We start from the raw sequence: 27211 nt of genomic DNA on the forward strand, positions 1-27211 counted from the left end.
AACCACATATTATTATTTCTAGGCTGAGCCTCATGTTTCTTTCATTGTAACCTGTCACGACTCATAAAATGAACTTTTTTGTAATTGTCTGCTGCCAGAAGAAAAGTTGGAAAATTGGAAGAGTTAATCCTAATTTAATACTAATAGGCATGAAAGGATGCTGGTAACGTAGTGGTACAGCTGGTGATACCCACTCTGCCTATTGTACGTGTTTCTGTGTTGGAAGACATTTTTCCTCAGTTCTATTCTGTTTCCCAGCTTGTCATTGTTTCTCCTGACCTTTGCTGGCTCACCTCTCATATTGTTCTGCTTGTTCGAAGAGCAATATTTTTGTTTGCTGTGCTATTCTATATCCTGTCTTTTTTTTGTGTGTGTGTGTGTGTGTGTGTGTGTGTGTCGGTTCTGACCTCTTCTCATGCCCTCTTCCCCCCCCCCCCCTTTGCTCTCTCTTTGCCCCTCTCTCTTCCCTGTCCCTCTCTCTTAGGATGAAACTGTGGGGGAGGTCAGCTTGGCCTTTGCAGGTTGCCTTCCTCGTTGCCTTGGTGATGCTCTGCTTTGACCCGGTGTCCGCTGGCAACCGTAACCATCGGGGACCGACAGGTACACCAGGTCTTGCTCTGAACCCCCCCTTCCACCACCATGAGAGGTTAATTACACTGTCACTGCAGAGGTACAACACATGTTCTCTGAGCCTGTCACTGACTGAGCCATCCCCATCCTGGAGGAGGGGGCTGAGCGGGAACAATTTGCTCTGTCCCTCAGTATGACAGAATGTAATCTAGACAAGACCTCGTTTTGGGTTTGGATGCAAACATACCCCTGTTTGAGTGATCGAAAACCCAACAGATACAAATGGCACTTAAGCTGTCAGGAGCTGTCGACACAAATAGATCAGTGTAGGTGTGATCTGATCTATCCAGAGTGGTTGCAGACGTTCAGCAGTTCAGAGGTGGTGCTGTTGTCAAGCGGCCTGACTCTTCGTGGTTTGGGTTTGCTTTAAAACAGTATATATGTGTGCATGTAGGCCATGTAGGCTCATGACTTCTAATCCTCAGGCTCATAATTGCCAATGCCTGCATTAATATGCAAGCCCTGCAGCCTAACCACCCCCACCTCCCCACCCCCTCACCCCTTAACCAAGGCACCACTATTTCCTAAGTAAATCCATAAAAAAAAGAAGAAAAGGAAAAAAAGAAAACCATGCCAGTGCTGACTTAATTCAGGCCCATAAGCTAAATATATTCTCTATCTTTAATTTCCATAAGTCATAGAGACAGGCCTCCCCCCAACCAAAAGATGACCAATACAGTCTTATTAATAATTCATTGGGGCTGGCTACAGGGACAGTTGTGCTGAGTCACACAAGATCTTGTGCCTCGATTTGTTACCGACAACCTCCCAAGTCACCTCTTCCTTGGACTTAATTATGACAATTTCCTTAATTATCTCTGGGTTTCTTTGCTCTCACAGCTCATGTTTTGCAAGGTGACCTTTACGTGCCACAGGAATGCTACCAGCACCCAGTCTATGCAAGTGAGTGATGGTATTAGTTTCCTTTTTGACGGAGAGGAGGCAGCCTGCTTACGGCAGGGACACTACTAATTGCAGGCCTTGTGTATTGTGAAGGTCAGCATGAGTACCCATCTCCTTCTTACTTCACTTGTGCTGTGAAACAAGATGACTCTCTCCCAAACCGACTGGTGCTTTTTATTAGAGGGTTTACTTTAATTAGTGGAAGTTTAAGACTTGTTGGCTGTGAATACCAGCAGACACATACGCAGCAGTTTGAGGCTGAAAAATAATTGGCTGCATGTTATGACTGTGAGATACGTTTTCTGCTTAAGTGCTGTTTTGTTGGCAGGTCAGTGAGGCATCTGTTTGATCCATGTTTCTGGTGATGTACCATTTGCTGCCACATGGTGGCTCTAGAGGTCAAAAAATGCTCCTCTAGAAATATGTTTTTTTTTCTTAGTCTCATTTACTCAGTGTCATTCTCAAAGGCAATCTGTCACTTTAGAGAAACTCACCTCAAAAACAAATCATTAATAGGGATAGGTGGAATGAATGTCAACTAACCACGTGCACATGATATAACTGACAGTTGTCACTTTAAATAAATGTGGGAAAAAAGTAGCATCTGCTTTCTTTTTTACTTTCCAGCAGTACTCTGATGGGTATAAAAGATAGAGCAAGAGTAGAATGAGCCACCAAATGTGCTCCTCACTCACAGTCATAGTGTCTCTGTAATCTCAGCACATGACCACCTGGCAGCTGCTGCATAAAGTGTCTGACAACCAGTTTATGTCGATTTATGTTGCTTTTTATCTGACCTGCAGATGGCAAGTACTGGATACATCCTAAATGATTAAAAAATTAAACTTAAAAAAACCCCATATGTATATACTTTTACATTTTTATGGCCTCTATTGCCTGACATTGACTTGCATCACTTTTAAGAGTAGTAATACATAACAGATAGCTATTTTAGAAAGAAATAAAATCAGCAAATCATTGCAGGTTGTAGTAATGTCTTGCCCAAGACAGATCCCTGCAGGTCCACGTCTCTCTCACTCCTGAACATCCATGTAACAGCAGCTAAGAGCACAAACAAAATGCACCTCTAGGTTCACATCTTAACGCTAAAACATTCAGCCATCAGAGAGGATCAGCTAATCTGTTCATTACTCTTACTGCCATTTTCACAGTTGGCCCTCTCACAAATAGAACAATGGTGCAAAGAAAATTATGAAACCTAATGCAAAACACGCGCATTAACACACCTGTCAGGTCTTTATTGCTATTCATTTAGTCCTGCGCTGTATTTCATAACAATTACAAGGAACAATTCACAAGCAGGTCACACAATGAATTGCAGTCCAGGAGCTGTCAAGGTAATGCAACACAAATAATTATGCACTCTAACTTATTGTGTTGTTCTTTATTGAAACATCATACTTACCTGCAGGTAAAACCACTGACTGTGCTCTTACAGCTCTGGTTCTGAGAAGCCTTCTCAAGTATTTTGACAGTGAAATCACTGAAATTCTCATTTTCCCTTTTTCTTTTTCTTTTTCTTTTTCCTTCTTCTTTTTTTCTTTTTTTGAATTTTTTAATTTTTGATACGGTGGCCCTGAGAGCTCAACGCACTGCAACTTAAGAAAACACATGCAAACACGCTGTTGGTTACGTCGGTCACGAGTTGGACCTGAACCTTGACACCGCACCTGCCTCAACATTGATCACAAAAGATATCTTACATTCAGAAAGATGCATTTCTTCATGAATTCATGGAGTGTTTGTGGGATGCCCTGTGTTCACCTTGGCTCATGTGAGGACCTGCATACTCAGCTATTTCTGCTTAAAATATAAGCAAGCTCGCTGTAAACACATTTTACACTACATCTGTGTGTGTATGTACTGTATGTGTGTTCCTGCACATGTCTAAGCAAGCATACCCAACTACAGTCTGTGGCTGCTTAGAAGATGCCTCCTTTAAAAAAAAAAAACAGCTCTGGCAAGGTCTCAGGGAGCAGGTTTTATTGGGAATAGATTTGTTGCACCTGAGCACTCAGCCGTACCAACAACCTGTTATGATAATTAGCATAAAGCTGGGTGAGGCCTGATGTGGGCCTGTTAAACACTGATAATGTCAGGAGGATTGATGGGCTGTGCTGGATGAGGGTAAGGAGGACATTGAGGAGAGTGGAGGAGGGGAAGGAAGGGCAGCTAGTGATCTAAGAGCTTAAAGAGGCCAGAATTTAAAAAGAGAAACATTTAGGAGATTCAGCAACTAGGTGTAGTATGTGGATATGTTGCTTTATACTGGAGAGGACTTGGGAATATGTTTGACATCATCATCCACGATCTTTGTACTCATGAAGCCTTCCAGTGGGTTCCTACAGAGACGTACAGTATGTCCCCTCTGCATTGACTTTGCCGCCTCCGTCAGATTTGCTAGATATCTGGCCTTTCAAAGAAGTGGACATGCCTGTCAGATATTGACAGGGGAAAGACACGGCCTTTTGATAAATTGCACAGTGTTCCTGCTTGCCTGTGTCTGTCAGAATACATCAATCGCCCGGCTAACCCATCAGTTCAAGGTAGCTTGGTTTGTTGGCTGCCCAGCTACTGTTGCCACCCCCACCACCACCTCCCACCCACCCTACCTCCCTTTTGCCTGCCGCAGGAATAGAAGCATTTAGCCATGCTTGAGAAGTCTTTTCATCTCAGCGTGTGCTGGGCTCTATTACACTGAGATGGCCATAACAGAATGGTTTAAAGGCAACATTGAGACATTAGATACACTGTTATTATGTGTATATAGCTGGAGGGTGACTGCTCAACACATGAATCTTAAGCAGATGAGGTGATAGGCTGCTGCACTCTGAGCAGCGGCTGGTGGAGGGAAGACAAAACCTGAGAGGGCTCGTAGTAAAGCTGCAGTACTTCAGTCCGCTCTCCACACCACTTTTTCTGATGTCTGGCGCTTGTCCTGGTTTTTGTGTTATTTTAATTCAGACCTTTTGGTTTTGTACAGTTTTGATTTAGAGTTGGTTTTGGTCACAGCTGGAGTGGATATTGACCTGATTTTATGCTTTTTGCTCCTGGAACCAGTTACATTTTCTGAAAAATCACTTCTCAGTAACACTGTGTGACAGAAAATCATAAGGTTCTCATATCGACAAATTCCTATGTAGTTCATTACAGTTGCATCACCCATGAAACGTTTATGAACAGTTTGTTCTGTAAGAAACACACAGCTGATACTGGCACCAATCTCAAAACCGAAACAATGTTGAAATATGTCAATTATACACTAATAATGCTATCGTTATGGTAGACAATTCTATTCGCAATAAAGACACAAAATTGCTTTACAGCTCTTGTTTCTGGGCAACAAGCTTGGGTGGTTCTGAGTCGATTTCTCCCACATTAAATAGATTTTGGCTGTAAACTCCATATGCCTCTCTAACCTCTGTTTATTGATTTAATACCTTGGGTGCTCAAGGGTATAAATCATCGATAACCCTTCAAAGATGCATATTTCTGCCTAGAAACAGGCCCACACTTACAAATTAGTTGAATATTTTGACCTTTTCCAGCAAATGATCACTGGTGTACCATGATAAAACTTTATTTGCATGGCAAAAAAAAAAAAAAGTCAGGAGGCCAGTGATATAGGACACTAGTGGAGCTAAGACTTCTGTTGCGGCTTACACTATATTTTTATTCTTTACTCACATTTCTGTGACACCATATAGACATTTTTCACCTCACCACTGAACTGAAGACACCATCAACTTGTTTGACTTTTTATTCAAAAGCTGAGAGATAACATCACAACCTAAACACACTTTCATATTCTCAAATTATAACATGTTTGATTATTTTTTTTTTGTAAACACTGATATTAAAGAAGACAATGTTTCGAGATATGATGTGTGTCAGTGGAGAGTCACTTTTATGTGCAGGTCTAAAGAATGCAATTTAGCACTTTTCCTTTAGCATGCACACTCAGTTTGCGGTCAGCGGTCATGCCTGCACTCACAGTTGGAAAGGCGGCTACCACCACACACAGGAAACTGGAAAATAATATAACTTTAACAGGATTTTTCTGCAGGATATAATTTACTCCTAACTTTTGAACTGAAGTCCTTGACATTTCTTCTTTGTCACATTTTTGCACCGTTTTATTCCAGTTAGTGATAGTTGTGAGGCAACAAATCATCTTTGTTCTTTGTTTCTCCATGCAGTTTGTTGTGCTTCTCCCTGGTGAAGGCTGCGCTAGCAACACATCTTCCACTGCTCACACACACACCTTCAAAAGCTTTGCAGTTTTAAAATACAAACAGCCTTGGCCCAGCTCTCATGTAAGCAATAAAGAGTGGAGACCTGTGAACTTTCCGACCTCATTATGCCAGCGAGAGGCGAGCTGCTCTTTGTTCTTTCCGCTGCCTGTGACACCCCTTCTCCTCCTCCTGTATGACTCTCTCCCTGACTCTCTCTCCCACTTACAAGCTGCCTGTTTCTGCGATGGGGGCCGGCCGATTGACCAGTTTTACCCTGTCACCACATTACACAGTGGAATTAATTATCAGTAATGATACTGAGGGCATGAGTCTGAAGAAAACAAGGGCGATTTGATTCGTATTTGACTTTTTTCCATCAGTGCTTTGAATGTGATTATTACAGTTATGATTACATCTTCACTGATATTTCTACAGTTACAGAGTTCTGCTCTATTTTATTCTATTCTAGATTTCTCTCAGTAGATAAAGGCTATATGTGTGTGTGTGTGTGTGTGTGTGTGTGTGTGTGTGGGGTAATCTGGCAGCTGCTCCGGCCTCAGGAGAGCCTGAGACAGAGGAGTGAGGGAAATGAAAGTGGAGGGATGATAGCGGAGGGGCGCCCTCAGAAAGCCAGGGATCATTGATGGGGCTCTCTAGAGAAGAGAACAAACAAACTTTAAATCAGAAAGGATGAGAGGGGCCATGGCCTGCAGAAATGGAACCCTCTGCAGTGTGTGTATGTGTGCTGTGTGTGTGTGTGTGTGTGTGTGTGTGTGTGTGTGTGTGTGTGTGTGTCTGTGTGTGCAGACTTTTGTGTCTGCCTGCAAAGCTCATTCAGCTGAGCGTGAAAAGTTTTGGAGTCTGGGTAAAGTCACGTACATAAATGAAATCTGGGCTTATGGTACAGTATAACCAAGGTTTTTGCAGGGCTGTAAAGAGGCTTATAGGTAGTAATGTCGCCAGCAGGGTTTGCTGTGCTCGGGAAACGGTGCCAGAGACTCTCAGGAGTGCACAACAAGCTTTGAGAGTGAAGATAAGGCAGCTGGAATCCTTTCAGAAGCCATAAGCAAAGATTAGATTTACTAAACATTTTACCCAACATTTGTGGTTGGCGTGTTTTACTTTAGGTGACCGTCTTCCTAAGGGATTCATGGGTTTAATGCGCTTGAGTGAGTGTAACATTAACATAGACACTTTGCAGTACACATTTCTGAACATTAGCATACAATATAAGCCTATTCACACATAATCCTCACAGCATCCTCATGCACATGATGTTAAAATGTCAACTGCTACATACGTGAATGATGCGGTGAGTTCTTTTTATCAGTATGAAGCCATGTTGATCTTTTAGCTTGTGGACACCGCTGATCTATTTAACACAAAACATTTCCCAGAGGAGGATAACAATTTGTTGAACAGAAATAACTCAGAATAAAAGCTAATTGTTTCAGTAACATCACACACACAAATAAAGACACATTTTGTCACTGGGCAGAAAGCTTTGGGTTAAAATTGACTTGAAGTTGAACGTGTCCTTCTGTCCCGTTACTGTCAGGAGAATGTTATAATTAACCAGACCCAGGTCCCCAGGGAAGTGTGGACTGTGGTGATAATCAAGGGAGATTAGATACTGTGTGTGTGTGTGTGTGTGTGTGTGTGTGTGTGTGTGTGTGTGTGTGTGTGTGTTGACGGTGTCATGTCAGGTGAAAAGCAATTATTCTAACATAAGGTATGACTTTCAAAAACACACACACAAAGTCAGATGCCAACATATTGTACATACACATGCACAGACACCGCAAAGACATGATGAGAAATGCTAAAACTGTATACAGTGGCAAGAGAAAGTATGTGAACCCTTTGGAATTCACTGTTTTTTCTGCATTCTGTCATAAAATGTGATCTGATATTCATCTAAGTCACAAATGTTGACAAACACAGTTTCCCTAAGATAATATCACACAAAAAGTTATTATCTTTTGTGTCTTTATTAAACACAGCCATCAAACATTCACAGTGCTGGTGGAAAAACTAAGTGAACCCCTGGATTTAATAACTGGTTGAACCTCATTCAGCATCAATAACCTCAAACCAGCTCTTCCAGTAGCTGCTGATCAGACCTGCACAACGTTCAGGAGGAAGTTTGGACCGTTCTTCCAACAGACCTGCTTCAGCTCAGACATATTCTCAGGATATCTGGTGTGAGTGGCTCTCTTCAGGTCATTCCACAGCATCTCTGTTGGATTAAGGTCTGGACTCTGACTGGGTCACTCCAACAGGTGGATTTTCTGTCTGAAGTCATTCTGGAGTAGATTTACTTTGATGTTTAGGATCATTGTCCTGCTGCATCACCCAGCTTCTACTGATGTTGAGCAGGTGAACAGCCACCCTGACATTATCCCGTAAGAGACCTCGATATACTTAGAAATTCATTTTCTCCTCTATGATGTGGAGCTGTCCAGGCCCAGAGGCAGCAAAGCCCCAAATCATGATGCTCCCTCCTCCCTACTTCAGCTTTAGGATGTTTTCATGTTGGTATGCAGTGTCCCTTTTTACACAGTACATAGTGCTGCATGTTCTTTCTAAACAATTCAACCTCAGTTTAATCAGTCCACAAAACATTTTCCCACTAGCACTGTTGAGTGTCAAGCTGCTCTTTGGCAAACGCAGCAATGTTTTATTTATTTATTTTGTTGGAGAGAAGCGGTTTCCTCCATAACGTAATGAAATAGACACCACGCTTCATGTAACCATGCACCATGATCTGCGTATAGACTCATGAGCAGAGACGTTAACCAGCTGCAATGATTATTTGAAGCCTTTAGCTGTTGCTCTGAGGCACTCTGTTACATTACTGAGCATCTGCGTTGTGCCTTTGGAGTCATCTCAGCTGGGCGCCCACTTCTAGGACGAGTAGCCACAGAACTAAATTATCGATTTAGACAGTTTGTCCAACTGTGGTCTGATGAATATTTAAACTCTTTGAAACCACTTTGTAACCCTTTCAGTTTTATGCAAATCAACAACTTGTGAGATCTCTCTTTCATGAGGTGTGTTTCACATCAGCGGATGCTTCTTGTGAACAGCAAACTCAAAATGTTTGAGTGTTTTTGTATCAGTCAGATTAGCTCTGACCCACACCTTCAATCTTGTTTCATTGAATGGACTCTAGGTTTGATAAATGCTGACTCCAATTAGCTTTTGTTAATGCCATTAGCAGAGGGGTTCACATACTTTTAATAGTGATGGGCTCTGGCCAGAAGCCATAATGATTCAAGTGTATTCTATTAGTGGGTTGCTCCACCACAGGACTCCCTCATAAAATGTGCATGTCTGTTCTTTGCTTAGATCAAGTGGCTTATTTTATGTGAAAAGAGTCCAAAGAAATTATTATTTTTTCAACATGTCTTGCTCCCATTTTTTCTCCTGCACACAATGACAACAACAGAGCTTCCTCTGTGACGACGTTAATGAGGGCGCTGGGCTGAGAATAAAAACAAACTATCACTAAAGAGTGTTTATTTATGAATCAAAGACTATGAGCCCAGAATAAATTGAGGAGTTTATACAAAAGTAAATAATTCAGCAGATTTGTTTAATTTTCAGAGAAGCGGCTGTGGTGTGTATTTGATTGTTTTTTTATTTTGCAGCAATATTTATTTGTATTTAAACTACATTTTTTGCAACACCAAACCATCAAAATACCAATAAACCACCTTTTACAGTCTATGAATTTCTAATAAATAATCCCCGTCTCCTCTCCTTTCTCTCTTTCTCTCTCGTAGTCTCGTACCAGGTGAAGCAGGGGACATGTGAGGTGGTGGCCATCCATCGCTGCTGTAATAAGAATAAGATTGAGGAGCGCTCTCAAACCGTCAAATGTTCCTGTTTCCCGGGGCAGGTTGCTGGTACCACCAGAGCCAGACCTTCATGTGTGGAAGGTAAAAACTTGTGTGTCTCTGTGTGTGTGTGTGTCTGTGTGTGTGTGTGTGTGTGTGTGTGTGTGTGTGTGTGTGTGTGTGTGTGTGTGTGTGTGTGTGTGTGTGTGTGAATGTGTATATTCATATATCCTAGTGTCGTATTTGCAGCCCAATAATCCAGACACTATATTCTTTTCATGTTCAGCTCCAAGCCTCATTTCCAAAAGCTCCAGATTTAACCACGATCAGTCATCGTTTCTTAAAAGGAAAAATAGCAGCTTCTTCAATTTTAAGAAAAAAATAATGATTTTTATTTCTGTGAAGGGAAGATGCTCCAGCAAACGGAAGTTTGAAGGAGAACTTTTCCCTACAATGATAATCATGCTGGTATAGCTGCTCATTGACCACCAAATTTACCCTGAAGGAGCTTTAAAGATTCCACACTGTATGAAAACATAGTGTATATTCTGTATGAACCCATTCAACTCTTCATGAAAGCTATATGACACCTACAGTCAGGAGGAAACATGTTGTGTTTTCATGACTGCATCACTAAATCAAAGAGAAATATTTGAGATGTCTGGTGCATTATTTTGTTCACTTTTCCCCACAACTCTGCAGCAGGGTCAATTCTGCTGCACCTGCACCACCCATACCTGTTTGTATCTTTTGGAAACCTTAGGAACATGACTAGAGTTCAGGATGAGGTTTTGTACACTTGGACAGTGCTTGGCTGCACAACGTGTTTTTATACTGATTGACACACTCCAGATTGATTTTTGAGCGATTAGTAACATAAATAAATGAGTTCATTGCAGGAAAGATTAATAGGTTGTGCTTTATGTGAAATGGTTGTCAGGTTGGATTCTGTGTGAAAAGTGTAAAAAAAGCAGACAAACAGGGAGACACTGGTCTACTTGTAGCACGAACAGAGCTAAGCCTTTTAATGGAGGCTGAAAGCAGGAAAAGCTGATGGAAAAATAGCACCTGGCCTTTCTATCCCTCTAAACAAAGAAACAAACCATGGGTGAGAAAATGTCTTCTCCCAGTCTCACTCGGGGTGAGACAGGCTCTCAATAAGTCACACTTCATTCTTAAAGTATTTCAGTGTTTCAAAATGCCACTCATACACTGGAACACTTTGGAAGGCGGTTAAATAATATGTTTTTGTGTATAATTGGGATCTAGTCAAGCTGTACATCTCTGTACCCTGCTAGTCCAGCAGTCTGTGGTTCATCATGTCTCAAGGAGATCACGTAACATGAAAGGTTAAAGCTGCTAATGCAGGTAATGGAAGCCCAGCCAGCAGTGTCTCCTTGCCTTTCCTTATTCCCCCGTGCTGTATGAAAGGAGAAGCAAATATACGACAGCTGTCGGCCGAGACAGCCTCGGCCTCAAGACTGGAAATTTAAACTGCGGTTTAAAAGAGCTGATTTTATTTGGGACAGCATTCCGTTTCATATCTGGTCGGGCCACTAGAGTATATGACAGATGGTGATAGACGAAGTATTTTCTTCTGATAACTTTTATAGGTCGAGACATAACATTTGGGTGATAACCCAAGCATTGGCAAGATGAGAGTTTTGGGAAAAATCATCAAATCCATTCAATATGTTGTTCATGATGTTGAGTCAATAATTAAAAAATAAATGTAATATGTATTGGGTATAGAAAAAATAGAGCAGATGATTAAATATCCATAGAATTCTGCTCACACATCAACAACAGGCATACGTAGACATGTGTGAATGTGTTTGTGCCTTTTAACGCGTGTTGTATAAGTGCGAGTGTTGTGGTGATTGACAGATGAAAGCTGCGGGTCGTTTTCATAGACCTTTGTTCCACCCGTTTGTCCGCGCTGAGAGCTCCTGCCCAGCAAGAAACAAGCAGTGTCAGTGACCCCTATCATCAACAGACGCTCCGCTGAGATCACAAACACACACACAGTGTGTCAGCCAACCCGATCCAATCATGCTGTATTAACCCCCTACCAGAGCAAAATACATAGTTGTCTCATACATGAGTGGTGCCAGTGAATCTCCGAAGCACACAGGTTATTCAAACTGTTAGGGTCAGCTGCGGGGTGGAAACTGATTCCACACTCACACAGACCTGAACGACTGATACACTCACACAGAGTATTTTCTCAGACATGGGACTTGATCAGAATCGCTGTTTTTGGTTCATGTCCTATGAGAATTAAGTGGTTGCACATTATTATCCTAATGCAGTAAATGAATGAGATAAGAGGGAAAAAAAACTTACAAAAAAGACCCTCATCCACCTTTTGCTTGCTACTTAGACTGACATACAATATAGTAAGTATTAAGAAACTCTACAAAAACAACTACTACTACTACATTTTTTTACTGTTTTGTGTATTTTATTATTTATGTAAACCTTGTCTTTTGTGGACATTGGCTTAATTTCCTCATTGTATGGGGTCTCACTGACCTCACTGCTGTATGTACAAGAATAATAACAGCAATCACAAGATTTTTCCAATTTTTTTCATCATCTAAAAAATAATTGTGAGAGCATATCGAACCCTAATACTGTATGTTGAAAGGTGCTGCAATAATCCTTCGCTTCTCCACAGACTGGGCCTCCACATTTGATGAAGGTGCTAAAGTGTAGAGATGACCATGAAATAGTCCATGTTTAATATGTTATATGGGCTATGAAATAGCAAATATATATTACTCTTGTTTGCCAAATAGTCATTCATGGCTTGTGTTTAGGGTCAGTTGGACCCGAAAGACTTTAACTTCCTGTTTAACTTCGCATAAATATACTTTTTTTAAAACACACAATAACAAAGATCATAATAGGGTTATTCGAGAAAAACATCCACCTTGGAAACATTCCTAAAGTACGGCCATTTATAAACCTAAAAGATGCTGAAAGATTGATTCATGCCATAATTTCAAGCTGACTTGATCAGTGCAATGCACTTTTTACGGGGCTCTTAAAAAAAACCACTGAGACATTTCAGCTCATTCAAACCTCTGCGGCTCGGCTATTAACCAGAACCAAGAGGAGAGAGCACATTAGTCCAGTTTTAGCTGCCCTGCATTGGCTTCCTGTTACATTTAAAATTGATTTCAAGGTCCTCTTCCTTATGTACAAAGACCGTAATGGGCAAGGACCAAGATAGATTGCTAACTCCCTGATGAACTATGTACCTCCAAGAACACTTAGATCATCTACTGCTGCTTTATTGAAGGTTCCCAACAACAGCCGTAGGAAAATTGGTGATGTTTGAATTGAATTGTTTGTCAGTTACGGCCCAAAGCTATAGAACACACTACCTGTAGATATCAGAGAGGCAGCGCACCAAGTATTTTTAAAAGAAAGCTCAAAACTTATTTCTTCACTTCAGCCTGTAACTAGTTTCGAAAATTGCAATTTGCGCCACATTTATACACTGCTCAACATTTCTTTTAAATGTCTGCCTATTAATGATTTATTATTTTATTAATTATTTTTTTATCTCCTTTTACATTTATGTTTTTATGTTTTTCATTTTAGATCAATGCTTTTTACAATGTTTTATCTTCATTTTATGTCTTTATTATTATAATTATTATTATTGTAAGAAGGAAAGTGCTGTGTATAAAGTCTCCTCAAATATAGAGCCTATGAAAATTCATTTATTTAACCATGTTTTCATCGTGGCTCTGGTCTGTAGTGGACTTTTGTGTGTCAGAATATAATACTACTACTACTACTACTACTACTAATAATAATAGTTTATTAAAGGTGCATCTAGCCTGTAGGACACCCATTACACAAATACAGGTACAAAGAACATGAAAAGGTATGAAATATCTAGCTGATAAAATGTTTTTGTGCATTTAACAAAGGCCCAGGGTCTCCTGGACCTCAAACACAGCATTATGGTTGATATACTATTACTCATATTTGTTTCACCCTCACTGTAACTTTTTCTTGCATCTTCTTTTCATCCTCAATTTATTCTTTCAAAATGAAACATGCAAATCTCACATGTTCATATGTCAGCGTGAGTCACTTCTTACTTCGCCCATTGTGTTGCTATTCCTGCATGTGGCCAGTAGACGGTGCTTTTCCCATTCAAATGACTCCGTCAAAAACATACCTACTAGTTCATTTCAACACTATTTTCACCCAATAAAGAAGTAGATTTGTTATTTAACCTCTTTGATGAGTTCCTAGATGGGAACAATTGCTTGATAATGATAAAATCAGGCAACCAGAGCAAAGATGATTGGCTTTGTAATGAAAGCTGGGATAAATAAGGAATCATTTGAAACTTTGCTAACCTCTCAGAATAGGCAGTGCCCTGATGCCTTGCTTTTGTTTGTTCACTTCAAAGACTTAGTGGGCCTAGAGTTTGCTAAGAGGAAGGAATGATGAGAAACTAATTGACTGACAGTTATTACTGCATAACTGAATTCACTTCTTTTTGATCGGCTTAATCACTTCTCTTTTTCCCCCTGGAAACACACAGCCACACAAAAACACACACACACAACACACACACACACACACACACACACACACACACACACACACACACACACACACACACACACACACACACACACACACACACACACACACGCACACAGCTCAGATCCTCCATCACACCAACACCAGTCACAAGGTTTTCTAATTTCCTATTCAGATCTCACCTCTGAGTAGCACCAGCTCTCACTTCCAAATCCAGTGCTCAGCAACACTTATCTCATGAGTCATGCTTGACCTCTGAGTTCACAGTTACAAAAGATCTCACGTCATCCAACACTGTTTTACTCACACAAATACACATCGGCGCACACACATCCACTCACGCTCCTCTTCTCACCTTTTTAGGCTTGAGCACTGACGGAACGAGAGAACCCCTCTCAGTAGCCAGTCTTTGTAGAAAAGCCGTAGTGTAAATGGGGTTTCATTATTGATGCCGACTGAAAGAGCAGTACATGGTAGCAGGTCCCATTACTAGCTGCCTCATGGAGCCCATTACTGTGAGACAAACTTTTTCAAGTGAACCCCATTCATTACAATATATATATATATTTTTTCCATTAATCATGAAATCACTTCTTTTTGTTTTTATTTTCTATTAGGGTTAGTGGTGGTTGTGATGTGTGTGAATAGGTGCTGTAAGCACTAAAGTGATAAATACTAAGTACTAAAGTATATCTAAATCTGTGTGTCTATTTGTGTGAGTTTTCAGAGGTAGAATTGACAATAACCAATAAATACATGATCTGTTTTTCTGTCACTCTACCGGAGGAATGCGTTGGGTCCACTTGTGTGTCTGTGTCTCATAGATTTCACATTCGGGGACAAATTTTGAGGAACGTAGTGGCTGTCTAAGTGAAGAAAAAAAAAGTTGTCTCCTCTGTTTGGTTTCACTGCAGTGGTATTCAGGATAAATAAAGTTCTTTTGTCTCAACTGGGGTTCTGCCAAGTTTAGTTAAGCTCATAGCTTTAGTTAGGAAAGTGTTGGCTATGGTTTGGGTTTGTTTGCACCTCCGGGGAGTGAATGGAAATCTGTACCATGTTCTAAAAAAAAAAAAGCTCCTCTTGTACAATGTGTGGGGATTTGCTTCCTGCTAAAAATATTCTGTATCGAGCAAAAGTCTTGCTTTCAATACAACTGTGTAAGTATTAGCATCACATTGTACAAGAGTGCCAAATGTAAAGGTACTCATTATGAGAAATGACCCCTTTCAGAGTGTCAAATTATTAACACATTTCTGTGTATGGAGCATTTTAATTCTGCAGCTGATACATGCACAGCTAAATGGAACCACTTTATATACTGCTGTGTCATTTAACCTTTAACTATGTGTCACTTTAAATGAACCTCTGTGCTTTTATCTGCACAGTAACTAGTAACTACAACCTTGAGATAAATGTTGTACAGAGTAATAGTAGAAAGTTGTGCATAAAAAAAAAATACTCAAATTGCAATTGTTCATGTTAACTTTCCACTTGTGTATTGTGTGTGTGTGTGTGTGTGTGTGTGTGTGTGTGTTTCTATCTGGATGCTCTGTGTTACAGTGAAAAGGGGCCTTATATCTTTCCACAGACACTGCCATTGAGGTGTGTTTGGTGGTGGAGAAAGACAGAGAGCACAGTGACCTGATAAAAATGGTTGAGTGGATTCAGTTTGGTGTGAGATATGGTGACACACAAACTCTGTTTCATTACTGGGCTAAGAAATCAAGTTTAGTGTTTCAGCACACATCAGCCTGCTGTTGTTTACTCCAATATCTGCTTCATAATGTCATGCTTTGTGTAATTTTGTCAGTCTGTTCCTGTGAGTGTGAGTGTGTGTGTGTGTGTGTGTGTGTGTGTATGTATGTGTGTGTTTGTGTGTGAGTGTGTGTAACTGTTCACCGTGTATAATCTTTTTCTGGCAGTTTTTCCACTACACTTTCCACTTGTTTTTTCTCGTCATGCATACCTGTGTGAGCCGGTGCAACAGAGATACAGTGTGTTAGTAAATCATTGCAGAAAGAGATGGATGCTTTTCTCCATCTGCCTGTGCACTCCAGGATCACTGAGTGGAACAGTTACAATGCCCGAGGGTATTCATACCTCTGGGTCCACCCCCAACTTCTTGTGTGTGTGTTCATGTTTTTGTGTTCGTGTGAAGGTACATCATTTTCCCTTTAAATAGTAATGATCTGGGAGCAAGGGCACAGGCTTGCTTGTGATTGTGCTTTTACGCATGACACTTACTGCACAGTGGGGACGTCTGCATACGTGTCCACACACAAAACACACAAAGGCATCTACGCGTGCACACATACAAATGCACAGACACACTGGCACACACACACACACACACACACACACACACACACACACACACACACACACACACACACACACACACGCAAAGTAAAAGTAAACTCCCCTTCGCGGTTTGTGTTGTTCCACCGAGTGAGTTCAGGCAGTGCCTTTGTAAAGTATTAATGGGCAAACACTCTCTCATGCCTGAGTGCACATATTGTATTAGTATGCCCTGCCTTACATCAAACAGGCTACATTTGAATGATACAATGGGATACGTAGACATTGAATTAGGTTTTATATATATATATATATATATATATATATATATATATATATATATATATATATATATATATATATATATATATATATATATATATATATATATATATATATATATATATATATATATATATATATATATATATATATATATATATATATATATATATATATATATATATATATCAAAGGCCTCTCTATTATTCTTTATCATGTGACTTGACAGACTTCAGATGAAAGGGTTAGAGGTGAAGAAAATCACTTTGAACTGAGTAACTTTTCAATTTAATCACATGAAAAACATTTTCCACGTCACTGAGTTAGTTGGCTGATGAGATCTCACATCTCCCACCTTAGTGTGTTTGAAAGATAAATAATGTACATTTGCAGATGAAATATATCTATTAATGTAGTGTGAGATACACCAGATTTATTTAAGCCTGTTTTTGTTTCCCCAGGGGAACACTATGGCCGCAAACTTGTTTGTTATGTGTACTTTTGAGACATTTTCTTTTAGCCAAAGAAGTGCTATATATCAGCTTCAATCTTTTTGCATTAGGGGTCTTGTTTGTCAAGAGGCACTTGTTAAATACCTGCAGAGTTGGAGGTGGCATGCTTTCTCAAAGTGTTAATAGGTAAATAACAGGGGACTGCATGCACAAAATTATTAATAATTCACATACCTGCTCATATTTGGTCACAGGAGTCTGAACTATTGCTGTATAGTTGTGTTCATGTAAAGTCACATAGTAAATGTGGATTAGGGGACCTGCAGTTTCAACTTTGTCCACTTGATGTCACAAACATTACAATGACAATGCGAGCGGCAGTGAAGGAAGAGATGAACAGAAGCTGTGTTGAATGCTCATGCAGCTTACATGCTTGCTCACACATACAAATAAAAACAAAAAGCCACAGCCATGGCGTACCAGTGAGTGACATTAATCAGGCGTGTGTTGGAATGACGTGATGTGATCAGTAGGAGGAGAGACAGAGCTGTCAGCAGCCTCATAGCGTAAAACCTCCATAGACCTTATTTAGAGAACCCCAGAGACGAGGCGACAACCTGGGGAATAACATAGCCCCAGTCCCTTGTGTTGCCTAATCACCTGCACCTTAAGCAAAGCACTGTCTAGACGTTTGCCCTCAGCTGATCCCGTGCTGAAAGTTTGAGTGCGAACTTAAAAGGGAGCCATTCTGAGTGCAGATTCCATTGTAATGAGCTGATAGTAACTGTGATGAAATGTGTGCCTGAGCTGTAAACCTTTTTTAATTAGCATATGCACCTTTTGTGAATATAAATGTAGACTCTTAATGAGACTGATGCAATTAGAGTATGTAGGCTGAGAGGTACTGCGTTACACACATTTTACCTGGAGATTATGTGTCCTGTTTCTATTTTTGATCATGGCAATAATTCATTTTTACTATTACTTGTTGAATATGCAGTGAAAATTCCACAGGATAGTGCGGGGAAAGTGTAAAGTTGTCAGCGTCAAATTAGCTTGTTTGTTCATTTTAAAAGCAACTGAACTAATTCAATTATTCTCTGATCAAGAAAAGTTGTGACTGACTGCATGCAGAGTTAACTGTGTGACTCATGAACAACTCGTGTATATGAGTCATGACAAGTTGTTGCTGAGTTCAAGACTCTGATGTCTGCACAGTAAATATGAAGCTAGAGCCAGCTGGTTAGCTTAGCTTAGGATAAGACCTGGAAACAGGGAAAAGCTAGCATGACAATGTCTATGCTCATTAGGACAGCTTTAGTGGTGTTAGTAGGTGGACCTGGTTATCCTTTGGACAAAGCCAAGCTAGCTGTTTCCCCAATTGGCAGTTGCTCCATATTTACCGAACGAATGAGAGTGTTATTAATATTCTTGTCTAATTCTTGGCATGTTTTTTTCTAAAATATCAAACTCTTCCTTTAAAGTAGAATTCAAGATGTCCATCCATTGTGGAAATCAAATGCCACATTTTCAGAGTTAGTCTTGCAGGAAGAGACTTTTATAGGCCGTCTGTACAGTAGCTGACCTTGAAGGCCTCATAGTTTCAGGGTGAATCCAGCCAGCACCCACAGCACCGAGCTCTGCACATGTACAACAGGGCATGGAAAAATATGGTCCCAGAGGTGATGATCACAGTATTAACTACTGCACACACAGTTAAGTACCTCTGTAAGCACCTCTGTAATCTTTTTATCATTGACCTGTCGAGACCTGTCTCTGAGTGCTGTTCAGCATCTGAACTATCCATGACATCACAGACCACGAAATGGCCCATGTTCATTTTCCGACTTGACAGGCAGTCGCTTATGTGTCACGCCCGCCCCGCCCTCCTAGTATAGCATGAGATAAGCTGCAGGGAACGCTAACTCCATAATAGCACTCACAGGCCATGCCCATTAGCTCTGAATAACACTCTCGCAGTGCAAAGCACTGTCGTCGACACCATAATGGCCACATTAACGAGCATTACACAGCCATTGGTTTTTAGAACAGCTTACTGCCACTGAGCTCATGCATCATAACAGTGTGTTCAACATTACGCCTTGTGATAACTGTGAGAGTTTTTTTGTGGTGACTTGGCAATTTGGCGTTGGCCTCCTTCTTCTTGCTATATGTTTTCCTGTCTCTTTCGTCGCATTTGCGCTTCCTATTTTCCACTCTGCTTCAGTTCGTTACTCTCCTTCTCTCTGTTCTCTTTGTTAAATCTGCTCCTTTCTTTGTCGGACTCAGTGATAGTGATCCTCAAAGGGCCTCCTTCCTTCCCACCCTTCCCTCTCCGCTTCTCTTAGTTCTCCTCACTGCTCATTTCCTCACTACAAAGATGTTTTCTTGGTGAACACCTATTATTTAGCCTCGTCTTCCTCCCTCTATTTCTCTCAGTCACCGTGTTTTCTCCTTACATTATGCTTGAGAGGATTTGTCCATGTTCTTTTGCATTATGTAGTTGAAAGCCCATTTTCCTGCCAATACAACCTCATCTCCATCCTTTGTTGGAAACAATAGTCACCAGAGATCAAAATTCCTTTCTAAACACTGTCAATTCTGCAACTAAATGAAGTTTGAGAAATGGAGGCCCTCTTTTATCCATTTCCATCTCTACACTTGAGACAGTAGAATGGATGGATGATGAGTTTGGAGTCTAGACAGTGGGTCAGATGATCTGGGAGATTTGATTGTCAGCTGCTAAGACATTAGAAAACTTTAGGTTTAATACCAGATTAACTGTGGATCAGGCTGAGCTCTGGAGCTGGATCTTATCCATTTTCTTGCTGGATATGCAGCAAACCATCACTTAATTCTTTCTTAATTTAGATACAATTAGGAAATTTGTTCAATTGATTTTTTAAGAAATCAAACACTAAAAGGGCCTTTTTATATTTTGTTTTTCACAACATTGCACAGAACGAGAGAGACAGGAGTTTCAAAACAGGGCTGCAAAAATCATACAAAAGATCGTAAACATTTGTGTTTCTTTTCTCAAATACATGAAAACAAACTGTTTTAACTGATAGCTCTTCTTCATCATAATCCTGTTCTTACTCTTTGAATTATGCAATAGCAATAATCATCATTGGTTCTAGCTTATGTTTTGCTGATTATTGAGAAAATTGAGAAATCAAATAGTAATTTCATTTAAACTATAGGAAGCATCTCACACATCTGCACAAATGCAAAAATACACATACATTCACCGCATTACAGGCTTGCAACATTTGATTGGTTATATCCAGCATAGTTTAAGGACTTTTATTAGTCCTTAAACGATGCCTAAGCTTGACAGTGAAGTTTTGTGTCATATTTCCCCTGTTCTTTCTACTTTCATTTTTTTTTTCTCTTGCGGTTGCCAGACTTACCCATTCCACACAGGGTTTAAGATCACATTTTGAGGGATTACATTAATCTGATTAAAGTGAAAAAAAGGTAACTGCTATGCATTTGAGCTCATGTGAAAATCACAGCAATCATATTACAGATGAAAAAACACATGACTGCTCCGAGATACTGTAGAACTGAACAGAACTGCAGTGTTTATTGTAAGGGCTGTCCATGGTGCTGATCCTACTGCAGTCCCTGCTGCAGTAGGATCAGCACCATGGACAGTGCTCGTTACCTTATCGCTATAAAAATGATATTAGAATTATTTTATTCTGACATAATTGTTTATGACAGTTGTATACATTAAATTATGATGCCTAGTGAGTTACCGTGTTTCTTGTTACTGAGTAAAAGTGTGTGTGTTATACCCCTGTTCAAGGTTTTTGTCTTTAATTCAGTGCTCCTCATCATATCACCATTTCAGTAACCTAAGTCTTTCTGTTCCCCCGAATCTCCATTTGCTACTTCAGCCTCCATTGTAGCCCAGAAGTGGTGGTGCCACATGCAGCCGTGTATGGATGGGGAGGAGTGTAAAGTCCTGCCTGACCTGACTGGCTGGTCCTGCAGCACTGGCAACAAAGTCAAAACCACCAAGGTGAGAGGAATGCCTGTCTTTGTTTGTCTGTTCTTATACATGTGTAAGTACCCACCTCTTTGCATCGCTGTCTCAAAATTGGTCTGTCAGTGTAATTAGTGACACTAATGTACATTTTATGGATGTCACTTCACACATGCTGCTCTTTTGTTTGCATGTGGAGCCTCTGCTGTTTTCTCTGCTTGCAGTGTCACCTACATGTATATCCAGCCAGGCTCGTTTATTACAGAGGTTTTGATATCTTCTGATATGTAGGTAACAACAAAGCATGTACCCTTATCAGTGTTCACATCAAAAAAATCCCCAGAGAAAGACACAATGTCCAGAAAAAGTAAATAAATGTATTGCTGAGCATCTTCCAGCTAGAATAACATTTGATGTAGCTAGAATTGACCTTGATCTTCAATTGAAGTCTTTTTCTGGGAAACAACTTGTCTCAATTAGTGTCTGGTAAACAAACTTTCAACTACATGACTCTTATTACTATTTTTAATGCTGCATATGACTGTATAAGAAAAGAAAAAACTCAGAAGTGCTTACAAAGCAAATTAGAGATATTATTGTAAACAATGCTTGTTTGGATCTTCAAGATGCCCACAAATGAATGTAGTCTAATTTAAGCACTAATTACAAATATCAATAAATATTACAAAGAAAATACAAAGCTAATGAACAAGTCTGTCCCCCAGTGAGCCATACTTGTTAATCTGCTGTAACTGTACCTCCTCAGGCAGGAGTGAAAAAAAAAACACAAGTGATGGAGAAAACACAACACCTCTGTACACTTTGTACTCCACACAACCACTGTGTGATACCATGTCAATTGACGCTATTCAGATGAGATGAATTGATTTAAATGAGGGTCCTTCATGGCCCTTTGTAAACTGTTGAAGTGTGAAAGTTAATTTGCGGGACTGACGACTGGGGTGTGTGTATTTCTCTGCCAGGGTGCGTGTGGTGGGATGGAGCAGGTGCAGTTTATTTACAGGTGAAATATAAAAAGGGAAACAGTTGTGTGGGAAGCGGTGCAGGCGCCATAAGAGTAATTGCTCGAGAGATGGCATAACAGCACAACATCTGTCGCATTCATTAGAATGCATTATGGCTGGGGCCTTCCACAGAGGCTTTACAATTAAGAGTCATAATTAAATTGGTGAGTGGGATAGACTGAGAAACAGAGGCACCGTTGGGCTCAGTCACAGGCAGTGGAATTAATGACCCTGGGCCTAACACCAACTCTGGGACTGATAGGTGCAATTATCCTCATTCTGTTGCATGTTGCCGTCTCTCTTCTTCTCCCTCTCTTCTCCCTTTCTCTCTATCCCCCCCCCCCCATGTCTGACTAGCCGATCAGCTGAGAGAGGGACAGGGAACCAATGACTGACTGCATCAGTGGACATTAATTGTGCATTTGCAAGGTGCTTTGGGACCGGAGAGCAGTTACTTGGAGACTTGGTGGCAGATGTCACTGAAGATAGTTGCAATGAGACATCGATTCCCTGGCAACTGCTCACATGGCCCTGTTCTCTCCCTTTCTCTGCGTCTCTCTTCTTTGTCCTGCATCTCTCTTTCTACCCATGACCTCCTTTCACCGCCTCAGCGTCTCATTCACCACAATGATTTGTATCTGTCCGTCTCTCTTTCACTCCCACACAGCGTAGGTGTGTTGTAGAAAGATGCATAGATTGCCTGACTGATTTTTTTAACAAGGAACAGCAAAGACACTACACCATAGGATACATGTTTTCATATGTCCCATTTCATACATTTTGCAAACTTTTCAAGTGTGGAACTGGAGAATAGGGTTTTTTAAATATATGAGCTTATCTGTTGATTTTAACTGCACATTGGATGAGGTTTGCTGATGAAAAACAAGCTCTTTACAGCTCCAATTATACGCCTTCAACTTACTGCCCATGTGTAAACAAACCGTTTCGGCTCCGAGACATGTGAAATCCAGCTTTAGCAGTTGAGACACTGCTGTTCCCGGCAATCAGTCAGGCAGCTAGACTGCAAAACAAAACATTTTCAATCCAATGAAAAGGACATCGAGCCAGAAATAGCAAGGAAATGGTTTGATTTGGAGTATCCTCCTCTGACCCCTGATGGGCTTCTTCAAATGGAAACTTTCATTCATCGAGTGTTGGAGTGGGACAGAGTCACTCCATGGTATTACATGTCTCTGTGACACTGATTTTATTCTTTTATCTGTGCTATTGTTTCTTTTTTAGGTCACACGATAGCAAGAGAGCCACTGAGCCACGAGGAAGAGGATGGATGACTCACACATATTTACTGTACGATGGGGAAAAATATCAAGGAAAGGACGCTGTAAGGCTTTCCATCACTAAACAATGGGATAAAACGTACTCATCACAAACTATGTACACTTGGCTACATGGACCCACAAACACAGCATATACTGTATGCTGGTCAAGGACATGGACTACAGTAATGGACACCCAGGGTACATCTGGATACAAATGGACTGTTATTTTCCAATGATGGACAATGTGTGGATTGATCAACAAAGGTCAATTTTAGACACAGATTAAGCATTTCAAAGTATATATTTCAACAATGCATTTGTGGATGAGTGTGAAATGTGAACTAAAGCTGTGCTTAGAGTGCTGCTGGATACAGTCCAGAAGTGTTGTCAATATGTAGAGCTTATACTGGAGACAGCAGAGATGATTTGACGGAAATTAAAGCGATAGCAGCTCATAACTAGCAAATAGCAAATTAGCATCAAATTGCTCTTGTGGGTCAAGTTACTACCATGAAGACTGTTTTGCGGGAGTCATTTTGCAGTTCTAATTAGGAATTGCAGTGTAGGATCATAACAACATATTAAAAATTCATGTAAGATATTTGCACTAGTTGAAACCGTTTGGGAATGTTTTGTTTTTCTAGATATCTCCCATCTTTTGCTGTGGATGTCACATGAAATCGAAGGTGAGCATTTTGTAAAATGTCTGACACTTGAAGTAGATAAATATATATATCACACCCCATTATTCCTGAGTAGTTATTGGTTAAAAATGGCTCTGACTATTGAGCCTCACTTACATGCAGCTTGGTACAATATGAACTAGCAAGGTGTGAATCATCAGTCTCATTTTTGCCAAGAAACATTTCCAAGCTCAGCCTTCAAAGTTATATATCTTTGATCTATTATATTCAGTCTGTGACATCTCTTATGTTAACTGTTAAAAGGAGGCCCATAAAATGTTCAAACAAGGAGGATGAGTTGTCTTTATGTTGTTATTTCACTCTGTTGGAAATGTTTTCTTCTTTCTCTCTCTAAATGTTCAGGTTTTGGGACTGCAAATATAAAATAATTGTAATAATAACAGCCTTTTTAGCTACCTTTATTAGGAGATACAGTGTGTTTTTGCACGCACATTGCCCATTGATTGCCTCCAGAAACCCCCTCCACATCAATGCTTCGGTGAGATATACTGAAATAATTGCTACAGATAATGGCAGTCCAACCCTTTGAAACAGTTTTTTTTTCCCTACAGGGCCCGATCATTACTGTACTGAGTACAATAACGTAGCGGCCCTAAACAACCATATTAAATCTCTCAATTATGTCCGTCCATTCTCCCTCTCACACTCCCCTTTACTTTGAATCTCTCTGTCCCTCTCTTGTGCCCCTCCCTCTCTTTCCTGTCACATTGCATATCATGTAAAGGATGGAATCGTTAAAATAGTTTTCACACACTCTGTCCCACACAGTATATCTTTATTTCTCAGCTGCTTGTTCTAGTGTGCAGCCTGTTCCTCTTACGCTCTCCAAATCCATTTTTTCCCTCACAGACACACATCCAAGTGCAAGTCTTTCCCAAACTGTTACTGTCTGCCTCTCTGATATGTGAATGTGTTGGGTCAGTGTGCCCAGGGGTTAGCCCGCTGGGGGCTGCTCCTCTGCGAATGAGAGCCTCTGCTTTCAGACATGCTGCTTTGTGAGCTATGATTAATCTGTGGGAGCTGAGCTGCTGCCTCTCCAGCTCCAGTGCTGAGCTCTGAGCCAGAGGGAGCTGGGGGACAGCAGGGCTACCAGTGGCAGGCAGCTCTACTCTCTCATTACTGAGAGGCCTGGATAGCACTGGGCTTCTCTCGGGACCGCTGACATGGAATATTTTTAGGCCTACGGTGCAGCACTGCAGTTAGGCCAGTCACACCACAATGCCCTCTTTCCTTGAGCAGTGTCTCAGCAACAATGGTCCATTTAGAGTGGGGGATACGATGACACTCTGCAGCTGCATTCGCACACAAGCAAATACACCTACAGTCACATAAACACGCTTTTTAAAGGAGACAAAGTGACGAGCCTCAATTGCAGCCAACGTAAGGCGCGATGTCTCCAGTCCTGTGCACCCACCCCTAAGATGATCCTTGGGCCTCGCTCCCTCTGCCTACGTCTCTGCAGCAGAATCAATATTTGAGGACAATTAACGCTGCGCTGCTCCCTGGTGGCTGGGGTTTCACGCTGCAGCTCCACCTTCAGTTTCAGACACGCTTAGACCTCCCAGGGACAGATTCACAACTCATCTCAGGTCACTGCTATTTAACAAGAAAATTTGAAAAGTGCACTGTACATAAATTCACAACTGCTGTGCAGGCTGGCCGGCCCTGCACCAGAGCAGTCGCACGCTCCTCTGCCTTTGCCAATTTATGAGAAGGAGGATGACTGAACTCGCTAAGAGGCCACCAAGGTATCTTGGAGGGATTTGTATTAGCATATTCACCTTTAATGAGATGTTACCTAGCATACAAATTTAACAGACATCAGCGCCTGTCCACTGGTCTATACATTGTCTGTTCTTTGTGTCTCTCAACATCCTCGTTACCAGCTGACTTCAGAAATAATGAAAGAAATCTATTCGGGGTATGAATTATGATTACAGACAGTAAACTCAGTGTAAAAAATAATCTTGTTTTTAACTGTGTGTGCATGTGTCTGTAGTGTGCAAGTAGGGGTCTAACCTCCCAAATGTCCCATGGAGACTGGTTGCTTTTATCTCCACAGGCTAGCAACTGGTGGGACCCAGAGGGCAGGACCTGCAGAAGCAAACAAACGGTGTGGAGGAAATAACTGCAGAATAACATGCTAATGAGAGCAGATAGGGGTTTGAGTTTAGAATGGAAAACAAGAGAACGATGAGATTCCTAAAAGAAAAAAAACAGAGATAAAGAGGTATAGCTGTGGTGTTTGAGAGAGGGGGAGTGTGTGAAGAATATTTTAAGTATGTCTTTGTTTATGCACTAAGCCTGGGCGGCTCCCGCGAGGCCACTTACGTCGTCAAACCAAACGCCTCCAATAGTCCATCATCACACTTGTCGGCTATTCACACAATAAGTACCTAGAGAGGGAGAAATAAGGGGATGAAACGCCATTGTCTTGGCTTATGCATCATCTTTTGTCAAGTCCAATTTGTATTAGCCTCCAGCCATATCCAGGAAATATGGGTTCAGGATTCATGTTCAGTGAGAATGGTAATCTTCAGATGAAGTGAGTCTGTCAGAGGCAGAGAGATGTGTGACAACTTGAGTCAGCTCTAGGAAAAGAGAGCTTTGCCATTGTTGAGGAAAAGGGCTCCAACTGTCTCAAGCTGACATTGATTTAATATAAGTCAGAGGGAGATTAGCTGATGAAGAAGATGTGATCAATGTTATCAGCGGCGGATGACATTCACTGGTCTTGTCACTGTCACTTCAGAGGGAACAAATCAACTCAAGCCAAAATGTTTCCTGTAGGAGATCACATCTTTTTAGCCCAATAACTGTGACACACAATTACTGAAATGTGCTTGGATGTGTGCACAAAAGCTCTCAAAAATACATTATTCAAACCCAAATTTAATTGTTTTCACGCCTTTTATCAACATTCAGCTCACTTGACAACACAATGAAGTCAATGCCCTTCATTCTGTATTT

At 40.8% G+C, this 27211-nt stretch overlaps 1 protein-coding gene across 1 annotated transcript; it reads left to right on the forward strand.

Annotated features, from left to right (window-relative positions):
• Positions 1 to 485: 485 nt before the first annotated feature.
• On the forward strand, positions 486 to 21367 carry LOC111221595 (protein FAM19A4-like). Its single transcript, XM_022745047.1, has 3 exons — positions 486 to 600; positions 9578 to 9733; positions 21144 to 21367. Exons 1-3 carry the CDS (start codon positions 486 to 488, stop codon positions 21365 to 21367), a joined length of 495 nt encoding a protein of 164 aa, XP_022600768.1.
• Positions 21368 to 27211: the final 5844 nt, after the last annotated feature.

Source organism: Seriola dumerili, unplaced genomic scaffold (assembly GCF_002260705.1).
Source record: "Seriola dumerili isolate Sdu_G_001 unplaced genomic scaffold, Sdu_1.0 BDQW01000088.1, whole genome shotgun sequence".
Taxonomy (NCBI): Eukaryota; Metazoa; Chordata; class Actinopteri; order Carangiformes; family Carangidae; genus Seriola; species Seriola dumerili.